Source organism: Triturus cristatus, chromosome 1_2 (genome assembly GCF_964204655.1).
Source record: "Triturus cristatus chromosome 1_2, aTriCri1.1, whole genome shotgun sequence".
In the NCBI taxonomy this organism is placed as follows: Eukaryota; Metazoa; Chordata; class Amphibia; order Caudata; family Salamandridae; genus Triturus; species Triturus cristatus.
The window spans coordinates 453,922,332-453,942,831 of NC_140580.1; the positions used below are offsets into that span (position 1 = coordinate 453,922,332).

A 20,500-nucleotide genomic window follows, 5' to 3' on the forward strand; every position below is an offset into this window, starting at 1 on the left:
CAGCAACTGTGTTCTAACAAGGATCGAGGGCATTGTGAATTATTGCGAGGACATCTTGGGTACCAGTATTGACACTACTTCAGTTGCTGATGGGAACCGGCTTGTGGATGTGTCAGTATCAGTTCATCCACACGACAGAGTTTTTCCAGCAATGTTTAATAAGAAACCACCTAAAAAATCTTCCACTCATGAGACAGATAGACTAGTGGAGGGTATTCTCGGGCCTCCATCCCCACAAAAAAATGTAGATCCAAGTGTCTCTACAAAAGCTACTAGTGAATATATGTCTGTCCAACTACCTTGTTCAAATAGGTATGCTGTTTTAGATACCTGTGTAGAGAATGGTTTAACTTCCACCCCAAGTAAAGCAGGGACGGCCAAGCCCCTTGCTAGTCCACTGATATGCAGTCAATGTGGCCCTCAGAATGACGCCCTCCGACAGAGTGGAACTTCTTGAAAGGGAATTGGCCTTGTTGAGGGAGAAGGTGGATTTGCTTGGGAATAGGCATTCTGTCCCAGCCCCCCCCCCCTATACCGACTAGTTTCAGCAGAAGTCGGGAATCGGTGGAAAAGAGCTCTGAAGAGGCAGGGCGTGGACTAGCGAAAGGCCAAGTGTCCCAAGCCCGGTTTCCCACTGTCTCTCCTATCCCCCATAGACAATCTAACTCACATCTTGATTTGGGTCTTGGTAAGGGTAGTAGAGGCAGTGTACCAGACCGGCCCCTTTTAGGAGCCAAACTAGTTAGTACTGCTAGGATCAGGGAAGAGCAGTCCGTTCGGCCATATTTGGGGCCCAATAGGGGCAACATACTCACAAGGGGCCCCATTTCTACAATTTACATGACTAAGGTCCCAAAGCTTACGAGTCCCCACAGTTATGAAAGCCAAGAATCGCTCCATAATAAAGTAATCCATTGGATAAGATACGTGAGGGGATGTAGGTCGGTAAAAAGGGAGGATGTGGCAAAAGTAACGAGGATTAAAAAAGTTGGCTCGTGGACAGACTGCATTGAAATTAAGGTATTTAATGCGGAAATTGCCGAAAATCTGGTGGCACTTGAATTTCGGACTTCCCCGCCAGGAACCTCGGCTATTCAATTTCGCAATTTTCCACTATGGTCACTAGAAGGGGAAGGAATAGAGTCCGGTCTAAGTACAGTAGATTGACTGGATAAAACTTTATTATTAGCCCCCGGTACCAAAAAAAGGAGGGGGAGAAAAGACGACATAGCCTTCTGTCCGAATCCCAGGGAGGAAGAGCAAGTGGAGCGGGGGAGCTTAATGGTTGACTACAATAGTCATATAGGTGTGGGAGGTACTGGAACTATGGTCAACACCCAAGGGTCATTACGTTTTCTCTCTTGGAATATTGCTGGGCTACAAAAAAAACTGTTGCTCCCAGATTGGAACACATTTAAAGATGGCCAAGATATTTGCTTGTTTCAAGAAACTTGGAGTCTGGTACCCCTCCACAAGCCCGGGTTTGCCACCTATTTTATCCCAGCTTTAAGATCAGGGAAAGGCCGACCAGCAGGGGGGCTTCATATCTGGCTAAATATCTCTCTAAACTGGTCAACATCCATCCACATTACCCCCTCAAATGACATTCTACATTTGACGGTGAAAGGCCCTAAAAAAGGTTTTAATTTGGAAATATTCAACGTCTATGCTAGAGGGTCTCCCGGGGCACAATTCTCTTCAACCATAGCAATTTTAGAGAGAGAGCTGTCCAACATTAACCCCAACTCAGTTGCCATTGTGGCTGGGGACTTTAACTGTACTTACGAACCTCTTTGTACTGTGGATGTTCTGGGTACTGGTGATCAGGACACTAAATTCACAACCCCCCCCCCCCTTAGTATAACCCCAATCAAGAAGTGGACCCAAAGGGCTATACAACTGAGTGCTCTTACATTGGAGCATAACCTTAGTGCCGTAAATGGCAGAACACGCTCTGACTTGTGCGGGGCCAATACATATAATAGACCCAGCTGCCCGTCAAGGATAGACTATATTCTGTTGGACATACGGCTCTGGCATGTTTTAGCGGATATGGAAAATTTACCAACCCAGGATAGCGACTACAATCCGCTTTGCATGCTTATAAGTAATATATGGTCTGCTTCCAAACCTGCCAATGTAACTAAATTGTCTACAAAAGAGGTAGTGCCTTCTTACTGTAATCGACGCCTAAAGTGGCTTAGGGTCTCACATGATGACGATATATTGTGTAAAATAAGAGTCCTGGTAGAGCAGTTGTCTTTGGAGCTCGATCTACTTCGAGAGCCTCCTATGGGTGTGCAGAATTCTCTCCTCACAAACTACTATCTAGATTTTATTGAAAAAATGGGTTTGCTCTTTACCTTACCGGAGCCCCGCTTGCTCAAAATATCCTCTAGGCCCTCTAATTTGTGGTATTCGAGGGCATGCAGGGAGAAGAGACGTATGTTAACTGTAGCCCTCCAAAGTAATAATATTTCTCTTGTTAGAATTGCTAGGAAAGAGTACGCTAGGACTATTGAGCTAGCTAAGCGTATATGGGAAGAAGCGCACTGGCAGGATCTTAAATCAGCCTCCCTCATGAAAGATGCCACGTTGTTTTGGGGACTCATTGATAAAGGCAGCCGTATGGATGATGATCCGATCCCCAATCACATCTCGGCACAACAGTGGCATACACACTTCACCGGCTTGTACAGTGAGGCTAACAGTCATTTACAATCTAATGGCGATAAGCCCCCCTACTCTTCGAGGCCCCTTCTTTAGATGTGTTCCCCGAATCCGTTAGTGCACTCGATCTCTTTAAGCTTAATGAGGTCTCTTCTGCTATTACAGGGCTAACATTTGGGAAGGCGGCAGGCCCTGATGGCATTCCCGGGGATCTTCTTCTTCACAAACCAAAATTATGGGCTGATCTTATTCTGCTCATATTGAATTTAATTGCTAGAGGCCATCCTGTCCCAGACTCCTGGAAAGGCGCCGAAGTGGTAGCCATATTCAAGAAGGGGAGTAGGGAGGATCCTGGCAATTACAGGACGATAAGTTTAATCGACGTAATACAGAAGGTGGTTGGTAGGGTCCTCCTTATGAGGGTCAGGAATTGGATGGATGAAGCTAATGTGCTTTCACACTTCCAGGCAGGCTTTAGGCAAAGGGTGGGCACGATGGACGAGGTCTTCTGGTTTTTTATGCTCTACTGGAAAGTAGTTGTCATCGGGAAAGGCAGCTTATATCTGGCCTTTATCGATCTCAAGACCGCGTTTGACCTGGTCCCTCGTTCCAAACTCTGGTTGGTGCTGTCCGATCTGGGCTTTCCACCTCTGATCCTTGATATTGTCATGCGCCTCCATGAGGGGAACTACGCAAAAATCAGGTGGGGTAACCAGGGTCAGTTGACAGATAGGGTGGCGGTAGATAGGGGAGTCCGCCAGGGCTGTGTGCTGGCTCCAACCCTGTTCTCCCTCTACATAAACGGGGTGGTTGACCATTTGAGAGAGGATCCATCAGACGCCCCAGCCCTGGCAGGGGAGAAAACTCCCACCCTCCTTTTTGCCGATGACACCCTTTTGATGTCAAAAAGCCCAAGTGGTCTCCAAAAGCTGCTTGTTAGGTTCAGCCAGTTATGTGATGCACGGGGCTTAGTAATTAATACCTCCAAAACGAAATTAATGACTTTATCCCCATCTAAACGATTTAAGAATGGCTTCTCACTTAATGGAATGCCATTAGACATCATAGATTCCTTTGACTATCTAGGCATCAGGATCACTAAGACGATGAAATGGAATGGCCATCTAGCTAAAATGATTCTTAATCACAAGAGGGTGGCGGGCGCTATACTAAGAAAACAGCGGCTCTCTTTTAGTAGACCAGTAGTCGCAGCCCTCGAGGTATACGATGGGAAGGCTCTACCATCAGCACTATATGGGGCGGAGCTATGGGGGTTCGAGAACACCAGTGACCTGGAGAAATCTGAGAATCATTTTCTAAGAGGACTGGTTTCCCTCCCTCCTTCCACCCCCTTGTTACCACTTCGTATGGACCTGGGCAAACGCTCTATCAGGGACTTAGCAAGATTACGCTCACTGCTCTTTTGGGTCCGCCTGAGACGCACCCCTGAACTGGCTAGTTACGCTGATTCCTTGAATGAGGTTATTAACCTAAACACAGGCAATAAGATCAAATGGATCTGCAAATTAAAGCGGTTGGTTACAGACATTGGTTATGGGGAAGCATGGCTGAACCAGACCCCACCTGAAAAGCAAATCATCAAAAAAGCCTACTGGGACTGGGTGAAGGGAGAGGAAGTTAGAAATCCCAACCGAGGTATCCTTACAAACCAGTTTCTTGAGCATAAATTGGTGGCCAAATCCGAGCAATATCTGGATTACATACAATGTCCACGAGACAGAACGCTCTATATGAAGCTTAGGTTTGGGACCCTCCCGCTTAACGCTTTGGTAGCAGGCTGGAATTGCCAGACTCCAATATCTGCCAACTGTCCCGGGTATTCTGCCCCTAGCAAATCTGTTCCCCACTTCCTCTTTGCATGCCCGGTTTATAGGGCGGCAAGGAGGAAGTGGCTCAGCCCTATTTGTAGAAATTTGGGCTTTGAGAACTATAGGGTGGTGCTACGTTTCCTTTTAACCGATGCCTCTTCCCTGGTGGTGGTCTGCGGGGTAGCTAAATTTTTGGGGGGTACCTGGCTGATACATACTAAACTGCTAAGACCTCATAAGAGTTTGGCCACTGGAGATTTATGAGCATTTGTTTTTATTATAACATGATGTGTTTTTTATGGCTTTTTATTTGTATATATTTCAATCCTTTATCACTTCTTAAACGCTATATGCTGTACCATGAAGGATTTTTAGGATGATCTGTCAATGTACATACTTTTATGAAATTTTATATCGAATAAAGTTATTCAACAACATAACCCAATGGGATTTCTGTTTGTTTCTGAGAGAAATTTCTCATCCAAGATATCCGCTATGCCATGACATTGACATGTGGATAGAGGCCTACAGCCGGAACACTTAGGGAGTCATGGTGTCTCCTGTTGCCGGGGATACAGTTCTGTGATGTCTCAGGTGTCTTCTACCGAAATTTTACTAAGATATGCTGAATAAATGAAGGGTGAGGCCTCAGCCCATTTCACTGAAGAATAATATTGTATTCAAAATAAAAGTTTTAAAGGAATGAGTGGATAGGGATTCATACTGGACTAATGTAAAAAATGTGTAGGCAGTCACATATTGAGTTGGTGTAGAAATGGATGAGAAAGGAGCTAAGAAATATAAGAAACCCCACTGGGTGAGAGCTGCATCCTTCATCAATCAAATGTAATGTGAGCAGATATCACAGAAGCTTTTGGGAAGCAATGGTTGAAGATTCAGTGGGTGAGGGGAGACAGAATCTGCCAAATGTGTTGATTCTGATTGTTGGACTTGGCCCTTTTTGCAGGGTCATCCCTAAACTTTTTGCCTTCCTCCTGTATTTTTCCTGACCTGTTGTTGGCTGTTTTATGACTCTGGGCACCTTACCACTGCTGATCAGTGCTAAGGTGCATATGCTCTCCCTATGGTAAAATGTATACATTGATTGGTGTCCATATTTGGCTTATTTGGTTTACTATCAGCCCCTAGTAAAGTTCACCAGGAGTGCCAGGGCTTGTAAATACAAATTCTGCTGGTGGGCTTGCAGCACTGGTTGTGCCACCCACAGAAGCGGCCTTGTAAAATGTGTCTAGGGTCTGCCACTGCAGAACCTGCGCGCGGTCTGGTACTGTCGCGCTGATTGCGCAAGTGCACCTACTTGCCAGTCCCCAAACCTTCACTTAACTACATATTAGTCACCCCTCTGGTAGGCCCAAGGGCAGGGTGCATTTTAGGTATAAGGTAGGACATGCCCTGATGTGTGTGGCATGTCCTAATAGTGAATTACAGCCATTTTCGTTTTTTAGGTCTCGCGAGCCAAAGGCTCGAAGAGCCATTTTATATCTGGGCTTGTCAAAGTGCTGCCGTGGCCTAAAGCTACAGTGCACGTGAACGTGCACGCGCGCAGCGCCATGTGTCTTTCCTCCGTAGCGATCGTAATCACGATCACTTTCACTTTCGCGGCCGCGTTTCCAAAGCTTGTTTAAATTCCGCCGAAGCTGCAATCAGCAAGTGGTGCCAGTCAATGAGTTTTCTCTGCTTCACCAGCCTGCCCGTTTCTGCCAGGAGTGCAATGATAGCACATGAAATTTCAATAGTTGCTGATCGCTCGGCGTTTCAGTAGTAGAGGCTAGCAGTGCAGCTTGGACAAACAGCTGCAGGATTTTAGGGCTTTTTTCATTTACCCACCTTTTTAACGTAGCCCGGAGTAGCCCGCTAATAATGTGGGCTGGGCACAGCCGGGTGCAGACCTTTAATTCTATACAGAAAGTTTCAGAGGGGTGCAGCATCGCATCCTGTGAGAAGTAGAAGGTGCCACTTCATGCAGCGCACAGAAAGTATTGGCACGCACTCTCAAAAAATCACTTCAAAGCGCCCGCTTAATTCTTGCACCTCTGATGTGGGTGCTCAATTGTATGGCGCAGGCCAGTCTCAAATGCCAGCTCAGAAGCAGGCCGGTTCCAGTTTCAGTTGCCGACCTCAGAAATAGTCCGGCACCCGTGTTCCAATCTCAGAAGCGCCAAAATGCCATCCTCTGTGCCACCGCGCCAACAATCATCCAAGAGTCTCTCCAGGGGCACTTGGTGCCAGCTCCAGTGCCAATCCCTACAGATGGCATACTCAGACTGGAGTGCGCTTGTCTTCTTATTCTCTTTCCGAGCAATGTGGATCTCCCGTTGCCGTCGGCGAGGTAAACCAGCCAGAAAAACCCAGTCATGGAGGACGAAGAGGATGCCATTGGACTCCTGGACAGAGCCCTGAAGGAGGAGGACGTGTTTCTGTTGGGTGACTCCAAGATGATTGTGATGCCCTCGTGCCCCCTGGAGCTGGACTTCCTCATGTCGGGAAAGGTGAGAAGACATGGATACCCTGATTTTATTTTTCATGTTTACAGTATTCCTGTCTTGCAGCTCTGTGCGCATTGGAAGGCCAATGTGGTCATGTATGGACATTGCTTGGGGGTCAGAGGAGGGTGGGGGTTGTTGAGGGTGTGGCAAAGCCTGCCCTCTGAAAGGTGATTGCTCAGTGCGCATAGTAAAGGCTGTCTTGTTTGTAGGCAAGGTTGGTGGTGCCATGGCCGCGGGCTCTGGAAAACTCATCTCAATGTATATTTGTTTTACCGGTGCTAGCAAAAGAGGGTGCGCCTGCTGCTCGTTTCCACTGGAGCTGTTCCTTCGGAAGGGGGTAGGTGATGAACAAGAGTCCCATTTGTGCCCCTCGGCTTGGCAGACATTGTCCTGGGTGAACAGCGCGCTCCCTCTGCCCCCTTGGTGTGGTGCCAGCACGTCGACCTTCCTGAACACAAAGTGTGCCTCTTGCAGGATCACACTGCAGATTGCTGTCCCTGCTTCCCGTCTGTTTGCAGGTCTGAGGCACACACTTCTCTGGACATGGCTCGTCATACCTCAGTGCCCTTTGCACATTGCTACCTCTCTGAATGTAGCTCAGTAAAAGCCACACCCAGCTACCAGGGTTCAACGTGATGTAGCTAGGTTGGGTGTATGACTGTGCCACGTGGCCACAGTTCTACCAGATTACACCTGTACTAACAGCAGTCACCAAGAAGGGTGCCCCAATGCAAACTGAGTGGACCTCTTAGCTGGCACACAACGCCCATAGCCTACAGCCCCCTCCGTTGTGTGTCTCAGCCTGGGCTGATGCAGCTGGAGCTGCTGTGCGTTCGGCTGGGCAGTGTCTGGAGTCTTATCTCCTGCACCCTGAGTTATTCACAGATCTTTAAAGTCCATTTGCATATTTACATTCCTTTGTAAACTGGTTACCCAGGCTTCGTTTGTTTCTGGTTCCAGTACCCCCTGTGCCCCCACTCTGCCTATTCCTTTGCCGTAGTTTCAGAATGTATTTCACGAAAAGGAATATAAAGTAGGATTGCCAAAAGAAAAATGCCAGCCATGTGTTGTTTAAAGAGCCTGCAAAACCTTGTCTTGACACTAAATAGGGATGTAAATAAAAAAGTATGTATTCATTTGTAATGTGACTTTTCTTTCTTTGTTCCCTTTAATTGTCATGGATCATTCAGGCAGTCCTAGAACACAATTAAAAGTGCTTTTTATTTATATTTGCTGTTCCAAGTATGCACAAATAACTGCTGAAAATACGGCTTTAGGTGACTGTTTATTTTTGTACCATTTGGGACATCAAAATAATGAGCTGGCAACCCTAATCATAAGACTGGAAGTTTGTTGTAGGATCACCACATTATTTATTTCCTCCACCCTTAATCCCTACTTTATGCCATAATAGAAATAGTTTAATTTATATCTGAAACTCTATGCCGCCGTCAATAACATGCTGAGTTACTTCAAGAGTCTGGGAATGTACCCTGCATTCAGATAATTGACGCCTTATTCTCGACCTTCACTTTCACCCTGCACTCACAGTGATCACACTGATCACCATGCACTCACACTGATCACCATGCACTCACACCATTCACCTGCTCACCCCGCACTCACAATGCACTTGTACTGTTCACCCTGTACCTCACCCTGCTGTCAATGAGCACACTACTCACCCTGCAGTCATGTAACACTTCACTCACCTGTCCCCCTTACTGCTCAATCTGCAATCTCACTCAAATAAGCCCATCACTAACCATACATTCATTAGTCGCACTCTGCACTTACATCCGCATCCAAATTCATATGGTCATCTCACTCACTCCTCTTACTGTACTCTCACACTGTCGCATCGCTCACCGTGCACTCACATGTGCACTCTTATCACCCACACAGCACACAGGGTTAATGTGCCTGCTACAAACAACGTGTACCAAGCAGATCACAGAACTGAGTGTGAGTAAACTAAGAATAGCCCTATAAAACATATGAAATGTTTGTCAGAAAGAGGCTATAGAGAAATTAGGTGCACTGTTGGCGAATGGTAGGGAGGGAATTAATGGAGAAGGAGGAAATGCGGGAGGGGCGCCAAAAAAGACTGTTGCACTGTGTGCGACCAGGGCCAGCACTGGCTGGCAGTGTTAGTTTCCCCACCCCCCGAAGTTCGGGTCTAGTTGCACCCCTACCTCTTAGTGCCTCTGACTCACCACTGTGCACTACTCCCACCAAGCTGCACGGGGAGCTTCTTTTACTCTCCGTTTTACTTTTAATCTAGGAAACCCATTTTTTAAAATTATTGTTATCTTTGATGTTAAGACCACACAACACACCTCCTCCAGGCCTTTCCCTCTTTAGGTCGAGCCGTGGCAGCGCGTGCGCTGCGAGCTATGCTGTATTGGAGTATGTACTTGAAGCCCCGCTCACTCTCCGCCCATATTTGTCATGGGCTTGTGTCATTGTCTTTCATAAATGCTGGCTTCGGATTCATTATTAGACTTGTTAGTCCCTCCTTAGTATCACCTTGTCTATATTTGTAACATCCCATGAGTACTAGCCCTTTTACTTTGGTTTTTACACAGTATGTCTTTAGTCTGTGAGCACTATTTTCTGTCATGAGTTTCTCTTACTGCAGGAGGGTCTCTTGTGCACAGATGTGACCACTGGATTGTTTATTCAACTCATAGTAAATGGGGAGCTCTTCAGGGGCCAAAGGAGATAGAAGGGGGCAACTCAGTGATGCCGTCCAGCATTTGGAATGCAATAGGTCTCGCATTTGCGAGAGTTTAAGCTATTGGCATTTTAAATGACAATGCCTTTTATTTAGGTTTTAAAAACCAAAATATAAATAAAAGGCATAATCATTTACAATGCCAATAGCTCAAACCCGCGTAAATGCGAGACCTATTGCATTGCAGATGCTTGTCACTATTGAAGGCTACCTGCTATCCATAGGCCAGAATGGGCTGCTGGAATTACTACACGCTCTAATCCCAGTGGACTCATAGAGCATGGTAGAAAGTCAAGTTTAGTATGCCTGAACTCAGAATAATAAAATACTTCTTTTAGTAAAGTTTATTTTAATATCCTGTGTTTGTAAATACTACTTTTAGAAAGTTAGTATTTACTGACCTGGCCATTTCAGTCCGCCTCTGCTGTGTGTGTGTGTTCTGCCTAGTAACAGTAAAGGAGCAGGGCTGGGGAATTCCAGGAGACAGGCTGGCTGACAGGTGGTGGGTAGAGAGATTACACCAGGATGGGTGGGAGGAGTAAACCTTTGACTCTGAATAGACCTGTACTCTGCCACCACAATGCCGGCTCCGCCCCCTGTGGAGCAGCTGATGTCTCTGCCCTGCTGCTGAAAGGAAAGAGCAGAGTCACCACAACAAAGTGCTCCAAAACTGGACTGAGCCAGGCCCAGGCCCCCTGGCGACAAAGAACAAAAGCATTGTGCTATAAAAGAAGGAGCCCTGCTCCTAAGAAATCAGATCCTGTTTACGCCAAGAAGAAACTCTGCCTGAAGAGGAGGACCTGGGAAAGCTACATGGAGGACTACTGTCTCTAAGCCTGAGAGACTGGCCTGTGGTGGGTGCCTTGCTGCAAGAAGAAGAGGAAAAGACTGAGAAAGACTTTTGAATCAACTTGTGCTTTGTGAACAATCTCCAAGGGCTTGCTTGTGAACTTGCCCCCTGAACTGAGCCCCAGGACCATTGGGCTCTCCCCCCCTTCAAAAAAGAGCTGCTCGACTGCCTGTGCTCGTGCCCCGCTGTCGCCGCTGCTGAGTGTGCCTTGTAACCTTTTGTTTTGCCCTGAAGTGCCTCGAGTCCGTGCTGGTGCCGCCCGACCCTGCGTGCCACCGTTGAGTAAGCCGTCGCTCGCACCGTGTCCCGCTGAGGCCGCCCTGCACCTGACTCGCTCTCCCCTTCACGACTAAGCCGCACCGCCACGACCTCGCATTGCAGTTGGAGAGACGACAAGCGCCCTTGTGCCCTGTGTTTCACCCCCCGAGGCAGTGCCGCACCCGTGAAGCCAGCCCGTACGTTGTACAGGTTGCTGAGTGCCGCCTCACTGCCCCGGAGGAATCCCCCGTCCCGGACATTGCCGCAGCCTGACTCCGCCGCAGCCCCTCCGGAGGTCCCACCCCCACGCCCCGCATCGCGGCGCTGCTGAGAGCCGGACCTGCCTGTGAGCTGCCGACGTCCGTCCAAGGCCCCGCATCGTCCCAAGTCATTGCCAGGTATTTGTGCCCCCCGCACTGGAAAGTGCGCACCGTGGATCTGAAGGTCCGTCCCGCTGAGACCCGCTCTGCACAAAACCTGACTTTAAGCATTATCGAAGAGAAGTTATGAACCCGAAAAGTATTGTGTGCCTCGCGAAACGTTATTAACGGTCTTGTACTTAAGCCTGCAAAAGAAAATATTTTCATAAAGCCTATGTATTTTTATAAACCTTGACAGGTGTCCCTCTGGGGTGCTACTGATATGTTTACTGTGTGTATGCCTTCAAATGCTTAACTGTATAACGCCTGGGGATTAGCCTTGTCTGCTCGCGCCACGCAACCTTAACCCCTTCGATGCTGCGCAGATTCCGCCGCTGTGCTGACGGAATCTTGCGCGGGCGTGGTCATGACGGAATGGTTCCGTCATGAGCACAGCTCAACCGTGGGTCATGACGGAACCATTCCGTCATGAGCACCGAAGGGGTTAAGGGTGAGCAGGTGTTATTCTTAGAGGTAATCCTACGCCCTGACTAGAAGTGAAGGTGTCCCTGCTTGTCGCTGGTCCTTACCAACGCCAACCAGGGGTTCCCATTTCTAACACTGATGGTGCAAAGTGATTAGGCAAAAAGAAGGGCCATGAGGAGATTCTCCTCATGTAAGATTGACAAATTGTCATGACGTTGATGTTTGACCATTTTATAGGAGGGTATTTCCATCACAGTCCGATGGACTTCCATTAAATTCAGTGGGGAACCTTCCCATCTAAGATGGCCACTACATCCAGACTGCAAACTTTGACATGTGGCCTGAAGCCAGAAGCTGACGTCCGCACAAGAGTTACTTCTACAACCAGTACCCTTTACAATGAACTCTTTTGCCTTTGCTGTATTATAAAATCATAGTTTAATTTTACATCTTCTCTCCGGAGAGGCAACTATTTTCCCACAGTATTGCACTGCCCTATTCTTTCCACCATTGATGCTCATTAGGGAAGCTTTGAAGGTCTAGCCCCCACACTATCAATAGTTGAAATTGTTGGGGGTAACTGTTAAAAGTACGGTGTTCATGAAGAGTCTCGGAATATGGTTAAAACAAGAAGCTCCCATTTTCTTTTTCTGTTGTTCTGATGTGTTTCATTTCAAGATTGTGTTTTTATTTAAAACATAATTTTGCATTTTACACCACAAACTGTACAGAGTCGTACACAACTAGTTGGTACATACAGTGATACATGTACAAACTGCGATATTTAACAACCAGTATGTGGAGTATATAATGTGAAGTTAAACATTTTTCATAGTTCTACCAAAAACACATTTACTCTCCTCACATACCAATAAAGCCTTAGCCCCACAAATCATGCATTTATGCCACACAGCATAGCTCATCCACATCTCCTGGGTGTTCAGTGCTGCGTCGAATGCAGCCTCCCTCGCAAAATGGCTGTGTATAATATAACTGTTCTATTGTAAATAGATCAATGCCTTTCATTGGCCTGTAACCTAATGTGTAACCCCGCTTCTGTTAACTAAGAATGTGCAGAGAAGTTTTAAGGCATGGACAAAGTGGGCCATGGCTCAGGGCCCCAACTTTTTAGGGGGCCCCATGATAGAGCCAGCTCGCTTCTGCACAGACTCTTACCCCGATGACCTTCACTAATTCTTAAGCAGATTGTTTCAAATATCGTTTTCCTTTACTTTATTTTTAAAAGTGTGTGATGTGCGAGAGCCTATAACACGCATTTTGCAGAGAAATGTTGTGCTTGTGTTTCACGCAACTTCCATAAAAAAGGTTTCTTTTAGATCAAAACAGAACCTTACGTACTCATATGTCACCGAGATTATTTGCAGTAATATTAGTGAGCTGCTGCTGTGTTAAATATTGTAAACACAGGCCATTATCCCCGAGTACTAGATGCAAATACATTTAGAATTTGGGCCAGTGTTCCTGTGCACTGTTCGTGACCTGGCTAAAGAGGGCACGAAAGAGCTGTAACTGGATCATAACTTCAAAGCTGTTTCGAATAGGGCCCCCCAAAATACATTTGGCACAGGGCCTGCAAAATCCTTAAGATGTCCCTGATAATGTGTACTCAATTTTTGTGCAACGTTTTCCTCTTCTTCACTATAAAGCACTCTGATAGCCAGGGTCTAGGCCATGCTATATTATACTGCAAATAATTTAAAAAATACATAAATAAATAAATAAACATCTAAGAGGAAGCCAAATAACTCTGTACTGTGACAGAAGCATCGTATTCATTGCTTTATTAAAATATATTAAGTCCGTCTTCCATTCCTGCGCTGTGGACGTCGGGGCCCTACCCCTACATGTTGCCATACTCCTCAGCTAATAGCAAGGCTATCGCTGAGACTCTTCCGTGAGACTTGTACTTCTTCAAAAAAAAAACCAATGCCATCAGAGGGGGATGTCGAAAAGGCAATAGGACAAGCCAATAACACCTTGGGAGCTTGGGTATCTAATAGAGTATAGGTAAATGGCCAACACAAGGTCATTTACAATTGAATTTAAAATTACTTGCATATAATTCATGTCCCAAACAGTGACATAGTCATGAAATATATTTAAGATATTTGTAATTCAATAGTGAATGATCTCCTTGTTGGACATTTATCTGCACTCTATCAGAGTAGGATGGGCATCTCTATCATCATAGGTAGTTTGTTGAATTTTTAATTTAGGTAGCCCACAATTGGAGGGCATGTCCATTTCAAATCCATAAAGTCTGCCTCTAAGAGGTGACACAGAGAGCACTCTAGTTCCATAAAAAACTGCAGTTTTGCTGAGGTATGTTCAGTACTTGATTTATAAAAAAATAAGTGCCGGGGTGCTCGTCAAGAAGCCACTGCAGCTTGCACCAGCCTGTGCCCCTGTCAACGCATCCAATGAATGTACCAACACAACTTGTAATCATCACATTCCAACAAGTATGACAACTCAGATAATTCCAGGCCCCCAAAGGTATAAACAATGACTTGGGAGGCAGGTAGCCATTTTTTAATTTATATTGATTTAATAAACAGCTGTTGTTTTGCTCTTCTCTAAATTAGACAAACAGCACCACCATGTGGCAGACTGTGATAAGTGTCAGTGCTGACAATTAAGTACTGGTGCCGAGCATCGGAAACCACCGGCTCAAATTAAGCATTTGGTATATTGCAACCTATGAAGGTATTTATAATGCAACAATCGGTGCCTACTGTTCAATGTTATGTCTTTCATTTGGGTGCAGCAGTAGGGTCATTGTTTGCCAGTGAATCTTTCCTTTAGGTCTGCGTCCCATTGTTATCCTGACAGGGCACCAGTATCTGCATAAGAATAGCGAAGTCCATACTGTATAAGCGAGAGACAAACGATCTACGAAGATAATGTGTGTGAGGGCTACTAATATTGGTTATTCATTAGGCAAACGGATAATATTCCTCAAGTGAGTGCTTGAGTCTAAAAGACATAAACACATCCAATGGGGTAGTGTTACCCAGTTTCTTAATCCTGTACAGAGAAATGAATATACCCTGGGGTACACATCTTTCATTAGATGAAAGCCCAGGTCTCTCATCGGCATCTTAATCTTTTCTTCCATTGCGATCTGTAACCAAAGATTATCTAACAATGGAAGCTCAAGGTAGTAAACCACCACCACCCTAATATGGTTCACCAGCCAGTACCACGCCTGGCTTTTGCAACTCACCATGCTTATATGAGTCAAGGGTCTTGGGATGAATTCTAGACATGGTGATACCACATCTGCCTCCACCATCACATTTGTAGGTTGTACTTCAGTATGGTACATACTCTGCTGCCAAACAATACTGTTCAGGGTCAGTAACAGAAAAACCTACCCTCTCTAATACAGCAAGTTCATGGGATCCTAAATCATTAGAGGTTGTTTGCCTCCCCCATATGAATTTAGAAAGTATTATAATGAAAGATTGAAAAAAAGATCTCAACTATGTTATGTAGATATTATTAAATGTAATATTTCCTTAGTTTCTATTCAATTCCCCAGTGAATCATATTACCCTGATATCTTACAGAATCCGCCCTTCACTCCAAATAAAAGTCAAACGTCAGCTTAAAAGTGCATGGGGTCACAGGATACACCTCTCAGATACTCCAGTTTATTTGTAGTCCTGATATCAATCCACCCATCTCAATTCTCTTAACACTGGGGCAACATTGCTAGCCAGGTCCCTAATGTAAAGCATAATTGCATCTTTGGATGGGCTCATTCCATTCCCCTCATATTGTCGTAGCACCGTTTCAGTAGCACATCTAGAAAGGACCATCTCTGAAATTATGCCCCAACTCACCAATTCCCCATTTTTTTTCCACAGGGTGTGTGCTCAATTCTTTTTTGCCGAACAGTTGTACCCACTTGTGTGGCCACAAAAAACAAGGATCCATGAACTCAAAAACAATAATGGGAAGCAAATAACCATCACATTGGCAGAGCATTTCTGCCCCCCATCTTCCGGGCATCATCTGTCATTGGCCTCGTCTATGATGCTGCTAGCAATGCAATCAACATGACTAACCTACATCAGCAAGTATGTGCATCACGTGGGTCCAGAAAACAACTATATTTCCCAATCTGAGGATAATCCTCTCTCACCTGGGAAGCCACATCACCCTACTAAGGTTCATCTAGATGCAACATTGAGTATAATTGCACAGTCTCAGACCTCGTTTCTTCATCTTTCATCACGTTGCTTTAATAAACTGGATGGCAGCTTGAAGATCAGTAAAGATATGTACTTTTTATTTTCAAGTTACTTTCAGTCTGGTGGGGTATAATGTAGCTTACTTAGAACAACAAGAGAGAGAGGGTTAAGCCACACTCTTAGTCCCCCTAAATTATCAAAAATAACAAGCTGAAACATGTCGACCAATATGATCTAAATAGGATGTATCTGACCCACTTATAGTCAGTATTAAACATCCTTCACTGTTTTTAAAGTGTTCAGGCTTCATCACAATTAAATATATCTGTGGATGAATCTTGACTTTTTAACCTTTTCACTTTTTCACTAGGAGTCACCATATTCCTTTAGTCTGATTTTTTTGCTCCGCCTTAACATAGCGTCGAAGCACACTGGAGGTACACAATGTACCCCCAGGGGAACCCCATGATGAAGCATGTCACCAACTATGTTGGTGAGTGAGGGTTCCATAGGAACATCAGATTGATTTGCAGTTTCACTATCCTTCTATTCTAGGAATCACCTGTTTTGTTTATGCTAGTTTTCACACTATAATGTAGCTTAGTCTAGGTGAAGCTCATGTAGTTTCTTTCTTTACGGGCAAAATGTGGAAAGACCATTATGGATACCACCTCATATTGTAACTCTTTCTTAGCCATAGCCATGCACAACACTGTATCACAGTCCCTGTTGTACAGAGTACATAAAATAATGGGCATCAGGGAAGACCCAGGCACTGGTTCAGGGATCGTGCACATAACCACAATAAAGAGAACTGACAACTGCTATCCATCAATCAAATGAGAGATGAATTTTCAACATATGTTACCGTATTGCCTTTATGTGTGGACTCTGGTATTCCAGTAATGCATTATTTATTGTGGCATGAACGCAACTCCAAGTCTTCATTCTTCGTTTTGATGACCACTAGTACTTTCTCCATTATAAGAAGTTTTCTCCCATGGCACTTGAATCATCAGTGTCTGAAATATGTCTCTCAGCCAAGTCCATGCATTCATGTGTCCATTCGCTCTTTGTCTTTGTCCATACGTGTTGTCAAAGTATCAGCTTCACTGTTGCTAGTGCACAGGATTTTCTGCATAGCCAGTAAAACGGCCTTAACACCCCATCCACTGCAATCTCATCTTGTCCCTCCACATCTTTTGTCACATCGATATTCTATTATATCCTGAACTTTGGGAGGGGGCCTGCGCAGATCAAAGCACAATTTGCTTGCTTATTATCAGCTTTTCCCAATGTTGCTGTCCACTCCAGTAACTGTGAAGGGCATTGGGACAGTCCCTGCAGACCGCAGGCACAGCAGCAGAAGGAGGCTGCCTGCTTTGATTCGCTGTCTCATGTACCTACACTTCATAAACACAGTCTTATGCGTAGTCAACATCTCAAACGTGTCCCTGCAGGAGAGCCAAAGTCCAGCATAACCGGCCAGCGCTGATCATGCATGCACCTCAGAACCTGCAGATCACAGTACTCAAGAGGAACATCACATGCTGACTTGTCTTGTTCGTTCTCCAATATGGGCATGGGGAGGGGCACAGTACTCACCCAGATCTCAATTGTTTCCTCACAGCCTCTGGCAGTACATAATACGGCTCACAGCAGTTAGCGAGTAAGTGGTCAGATCCGGGTTTAAATACTCTACGTCATCCATACTAAGCCCCTTTAAATTTAGGATGTGTTCCGACTCTTCTGGGTATTCCATCTCTATGCAGATTACCAAGTCAGTCCGGCTACTATATGTTTCCTAGGTTGGGTATGGAATATACGGTTCAATTCGTCCCATTGGTAGATAGATTTTTGGCCATGTAAAGTGTCTGAAATGTCCCATACAATAATTCATAATATGTGTTTTATAAAACAATACAACGCTGAATACAATTAGTGCTGAAAGCGCATACCAGTGACATACAAGTACCAAAAAGCATACATCTCATTAGTACCTTTTGGATACAAGCAGTACCATGTGACACCAGAGTCAAAGAAAGACAGACACTTGGAGTACTACTACACACACCAATGGACAGGAACCCCACTGTCACTAAGTAATAAATGCCGTTGATTTTCTATAGTGAGCCCATAAGGTGTAAAGGGTAAGGATGGAACATCTCTACTTTAAAAAACACACGTCAAAATCTAATTAGGCTAGAATTTACTGAAGCTGGTATGGTCAGTGAGCACAGCTTCAATTCAAAACCAACAGTAACAGAGATACATCTGGCCCAGGCAAAACATGAACTATTACCACATCCTGCACCAAAGGAGCTCTATCGACTCTACACAGCCATAGGTATATTTCTGTTGCAGATCATAAGCCAAAGGTGGCACCATAAAGGTCTAAAATAATCGTGCAAAAACTTGAACACATAGGGAGGTCACTTAGAGTTTGATGGAATAGGTAAGCAGCCATAAATTGATTGGTACCACCCACCAAACTCACAGTTCTACCACCTCATATAGATGTGGGGAAACCATGTAATTTCCATGGGCGGAGACAGAGCTGGCTCCCCTTGTGGCAGTTCTTGACCTGCCAGTGTGTCCGCCACTGGGCTGCAGGTGACCCTCACTAGATGCTGTCCTGGACCTCCTGGAGAAGATTGGCGGTCCAGTGCAGCTAAATCCATCAAAGGTCCCAGCGCTCAGGGAAGAATCTCCATCTGTGCCAAGGCCCATGTTTTTTTTTTTCCGAAAACAAATAGACAAAACAAAAGCCTGTTAGGTGTTTAATTAAACCTCATGAAAGTTATGTGTGAACAGACAATTGTGCAACAGATATACAACGTCTATGGAAGCTATAAACTGTGATTCTGCTACTGAGCATTAATCCATATTTGATTTGAGTGTTTGCGTCAAATTAAAATAGTGTATAGATCTGTTTGCAAATTAGTTAAGAGGAAAGTATGCAGTGCTTACTACCCCTCACGAGGCACTGGGGCGCTTTGCAGGCGGGGTAGCACTGTTCTTGGGATCTCTGTGTTCATGGTTTAGTCTGACATAAGGGGTATAGTCAGTCATGCTTTCAGTATCATGTAGTTTCTGATATTATTCACTTCCAAATATTGCTCGTTTTTGTGGTTTTGACTAAATGAGATGCTTTCACTAATTAGGGACACGATGTCATGCATATGATCACTACAGTTGTCATGCTGTTTGTAATCTAGTTGTTGCCCAATTCGTGCCCAGTTTCCATTCCATTACCAGTGGGGATAGAGCTTGTTGTATTGTGCAGAAACAACATACCAGGGTCATTTACTCTCATGACTAGGGCCGTTTAACGCCACAGCGTGGATTTATAGTGACGTTGTTGTACCGTTAAACAACTGAAAGTAAGAAAAAAAAAACATTCATGCTTTTTCTTAGTTTGTACTTTTATAGTTTTGTGCCAGTAAGACTCCGTGTAAAGGTGACGTGTAGGTGGTTGTAAACATTTTTAATCGTAATTAAACTGTAATATATTCCCGGACGAAAAGTGACCGCCATAGTGTTATCATTTTCTTATACCCATTATCGTGGGGTTGGAGCTTTTCCGATTTCTGCTATGAATGACGTTATTGAAAAATGCTGCTCTTGTAGGTGAGCGAGAAAGTTGGGAGTTTTATTTAACTTAGATTATGATTTAATTATTAGAAATATCAGAACAGAAGGTTATCCATTTTACAAATACTTCTCCGAGTAAATAACTGGCATAGTAAACAAAAAAGACGATTACAAGGTTTTCTATCCACTTAACTTAGAAGAAAGACCTCCCTTGTCCTTGACTGCACTCGATATCGTACCTGCTTCAAAAACTCCACCACCTGCTCCGCTGTCCAGCGCTCGAACTCCAGGCGGAGGGGGAACTGCGCGGCCATGCTCCTGCTGTTCAGCGAGAGCTCCTCTCGCTCGCTGTGTGACCGTCTGACTCGTTGCCTGTCAATGAGCCCTGTGTGCCTTGCAACACACTGCAAAGGAAGTGCACACTTGACAGCTTCGCAGGTCCGCTCCTGACAGGAGATTATGCAAGTCATTGAAAAATACCCACAATGCGCACACGGCTGACCGCCCCTATCTTCCGCTTGTGAGGTCACCGAACGCGGCTAGTGGGTCGTCACTGTGGTGACTATCCACCGCACGTGAACGTTAAGCTGGTAAGGGCTGAGCGTGTAAGATGAAAATCACCGATCTGTGTTTTGAACGTATTTTATATATCGTATGCCATTAAAGAATAACTAACAAGCAGTGGGGTAACCTGAAATGATGAGCCTCCCCTGCAGAATGTGAGGGGCCGCTGAGTCTCACATATAGCACAGATTATCATTGGCAGACTGGAGCTTCTCTGAAGGGTTTGGGGGCCGCTGAAGGGTTTGGGGACCTCCTTGCACCACAGGGGCTACAGGGGCCTGTGTTACAACCCTGCTAGTCCACCATTAAGGAACATTAAAAACAATATACACAAACATTCCTTATTAGACTGTAAGGGCCTAATTATGAGTATGGGGGCCTCCGACCGCCAGACTCGTGGTGGGCGTCGGTGGTCTTGTGACTGCC

At 45.2% G+C, this 20,500-nt stretch overlaps 1 protein-coding gene across 2 annotated transcripts in view; it reads right to left on the minus strand.

Moving 5' to 3' along the window:
* The window catches only part of BLNK (B cell linker), a 684,101-nt gene extending 664,178 nt beyond the window's left edge, over positions 1-19,923 (minus strand). For both annotated transcript variants that reach the window (XM_085606171.1, XM_085606173.1), the window contains exon 1: positions 19,750-19,923. In XM_085606171.1, the coding sequence (XP_085462297.1) occupies positions 19,750-19,824 (75 nt within the window). In that variant the 5' untranslated portion in view covers positions 19,825-19,923. The remainder of the gene's footprint in view (positions 1-19,749) is intronic.
* Positions 19,924-20,500: the final 577 nt, after the last annotated feature.